The following is a 3,317-nucleotide window of genomic DNA, read 5'->3' on the forward strand; positions in this document are numbered from 1 at the left end:
GATAATAATAAATATTAATAATAAATAATAAATAAAAATTTAAAGCAGAAAAGGTTTAATTAGTAATAAAGTTAAGACCAAAGCAGACTTGAGCACATTGGGGTGGGTTGTACCTGGGATGGCTGGGTACCCCACAAAGTGGCATATGTAGGCCATCTAGAGCATCTCTGATTGCGGTGGCTAAGCCTTCAAGCTCAGGCTATACAATAATAGCTCCCGAATTCAAGAACTTACAGAGGGAGCCATATGCCATATTCACAGTTAATGACATATGAACTAGCTATAAAAAATTCTCTCTCTCACCGACCCCTAAAACCAAACTGGTTCCAGGATTATAATACTGGGGTTTGGTTTGGTTTTGGGTGTGTATGCATGTGTTGGTTTTTGGGTATTGTTTTGTTTTTGTTTTATAAGACAGGGTCTTACTGTGTAACCCTGGCTGTTCTGGAACTTGTTCTGTAAACCAGGCTGTGCCACTACCACCCGGCTTATACACACACACACACACACACACACACACTCACTACAGGAAAGTCATGGGTTGGAGAGATGGCTCAGTAGTTAAGAGCACTGGTTGTTCTTCCCGGGTTCAATTCCCAGCAACCACATGGCAGCTCACAACTGTCTATAACTTCTGTTCCAGGAGATATGACAAGCAGGCAAAACACCAATGTGCATAAGGCACAAATAAGTAAATTATTTAAGTCATATCCAACAGCGACTTGGAGTCACTCTGGCAACCTGCTGTGCCTTTAGAGAGGGGAGAGCTGCCCCTGCCCCTCAGCATCCTGCCCCCACGATTCACTTTTAGAGAGGGGATGGTTAGGCTCTGCTCCCCCTTGGTGCCCCCTCCTTTTCACCTTTAGAGAGGGGATGGTTTGACTCTGTCTGCCCCTCAACCCCCGCCACCTCCACTTTTGAGATAAGCAGCCATGAGCCCTTTGTTATCCCTTCATACTGTGTCTATCCTGCGTCCCCTTCTCTCTTTGGAAGGAGCCAGCAGCCCCCCAAGCCCTTCTACCTGTTGTATACGTCCTTGCTGAGGCCCAGTGCTGACACCTTCACCTGCCTCTGGGCGCTGACCAGACAGTTGCGAGCAGCTAAGTCCTTGTGCACAAACCGGTTGTTGGACAGGTGCTCCATACCCAAGGCAACCTGGGCACACAGGGCCACCTGGTGAGAGAGCGAGCAGCCTGTCAGAACAGCTCAGGACCAGGGATTAAGGGAACCACCACGGCAAATCCTTGTCTACTTCTCCCAGTACGCCTGGAGGGCTGTTTAGGAAACCCCACACAACAGCCTCAGCTGCCTTCTCCAGAAAATGGGATCTATTACCTGCTCCACGAGGTTGTTCAAAGGTTTATTACACTAAGGGGCTGAGGAAATGGCTTGGTGGGTAGTGCCTGCTGGGCAAGCGCAAGGACCTGAGCGTGGATCTCCCTGGCTAGCGCTCCAGGTTTGGTGATAGAGTCTGTCTCAAAAAAATCAGGCTTGATGGATCAGGCCTTAGTTCCAGTGCTCAGGAGGGAGAGGCCGAACAACGCATCAACTCCCCTGGAACTGGAGCTACAGGCAGCACTGATGTCGCTCAGTGTCGTCAGTGCTGAGAGCCAGACTCAGGTCCTCCAGAAGAGGAGCAAGCAGCTGAGCCTCTCTCCAGCTCTGCATCGACACTTCAAAAGTACACGGCTAATGGACAAACAAACACTAGCCAAGCACTAAATTTTATATACAACAGGTCCTAGTAAAATATACCAAGACTAGCCAAGACGGGATTTAGGCAAAAAGACAGACTCCAAGAGACCTAAAGACTGCTCCCGGAGAAGGGGAAAAAGCTAGAGATGGCTCAGCAGGCAAAGGCACTTGCCACCAAGCCCGATGACCTGAGCTTTTGAAAGGAAAGAACCAACTTTTTCAAGCTGTCCTCTGAACTCCGCATGCAGGTGTGCATGCAGATGCAGACACGCAGAGAAACACCAATTATAAATGTTTTTGAGAAGAAGACTCAAGGCTAGAGAAATGAAATGGCCCAGTAGTTCAGAGCACTGGCTGCTCTTGCAGAGGATCTGGGTTCAGTTCCCAGCACAAACCAAGTAGCTCAAAACTATCTACAACTCCAGTTTCAGGGGACCCGATACCTTCTTCTGGCCTCCACATGCACATATAAATACATGCAAAAATACCCATGCACATGAAGATAGATAAAATTTAAAAGAAGAAGATGTATGCTCCTATCACCTCGTCATCCCATCTAAATAGTGAAAGGAAACACTAGGAGACACAGGGGCCCTGTAGCGGCTGTGGGGTGGGTGGCTCAGCAGGGCGCCTGTCTAGTGTTCACGAGGTTCAGTCTCAAGTCCTTCACCATTAAGGTGCTTCTGAAGGCAGAGAGGTCCCCAGAGCCATGGGACATGTGCAGCTATAGTCACATGAGCATACAATAATAACAACAACAAACTTTTGAAAGTGGCAACTAAATATACATGAGTAACAGAAAAGTGGAGAGGTCCCTTTGACCTGTGGAAATTACAGGACATGTGACCAGCTATTAGCTGTGTCTTCCCTGGCACAAAGATTCACTGAGGACCCCCAAGGGGAGTCATCAACCACAATACAACGGAGGAATTCCACGGAGGAATGAAAATGAGATGGTGGACTAGTGAGGTGACTCAGTGGTTAAGGCAAACCTGAGGACCTCGAACCCCCATAAAAATGAGAGGGCCGGGCATGGTGGTGCCTGCCTTTAATCCTAGCACTCGGGAGGCCAAGGCAAGCAGATCTCTATGAGTTCATGGCCAGCCTGGACTACAGAGAGAGTTCTAGGTTGTTACACAGAGAAACCCTGTCTAAAACCAAAAAAAGAGGGAAAAAAAGGTGGCGGGAGAAACCCAACTCCACAAAACTGTCCTCTGACCTCCACACACACACAAATAATAGCAAATGTTTTTTGTTGTTGTTGTTGTTGTTGTTGTTTCTCAGACTGGCCTGAGATTCACAATGCAGTCTGTATTATCCTCAAAGTCTCACGATGTCTGTGCCATAGTCTCTTGGATGTTAAGATTACAGACTGGAGCCACCAAGCCTGGCTATACCTGCATTTTCTCATTAAGATTTATTCCCTCTTTAACGGTATGTGTGTGCCTGTCTGTGTGGGTCTGTACATCTGAGTGCCGGGGCCCGGTGATGTGGGAAGGTCATCTGTCTATCTGTTGCTTTCATTGGTTAATTAATAAAGAAACTGCTTGGCCTGATAGGTCAGAACATAGGTGGGTAGAGTAGACAGAACAGAATGCTGGGAAGAAGGAAAGTGAGCCAGA

At 47.8% G+C, this 3,317-nt stretch overlaps 1 protein-coding gene across 1 annotated transcript in view; it reads right to left on the reverse strand.

Moving 5' to 3' along the window:
• Positions 1–3,317, reverse strand: part of Ptk7 (protein tyrosine kinase 7 (inactive)) — a 66,433-nt gene that overhangs the window by 2,779 nt on the left and 60,337 nt on the right. The window contains exon 17 of the mRNA XM_050122817.1: positions 1,022–1,193. Coding sequence (XP_049978774.1) covers positions 1,022–1,193 — 172 coding nt within the window. The remainder of the gene's footprint in view (positions 1–1,021; positions 1,194–3,317) is intronic.

Source organism: Alexandromys fortis, unplaced genomic scaffold (assembly GCF_014885135.2).
Source record: "Alexandromys fortis isolate MF-2015 unplaced genomic scaffold, M_Fortis_MF-2015_v1.1 scaffold_212, whole genome shotgun sequence".
Classification (NCBI taxonomy): Eukaryota; Metazoa; Chordata; class Mammalia; order Rodentia; family Cricetidae; genus Alexandromys; species Alexandromys fortis.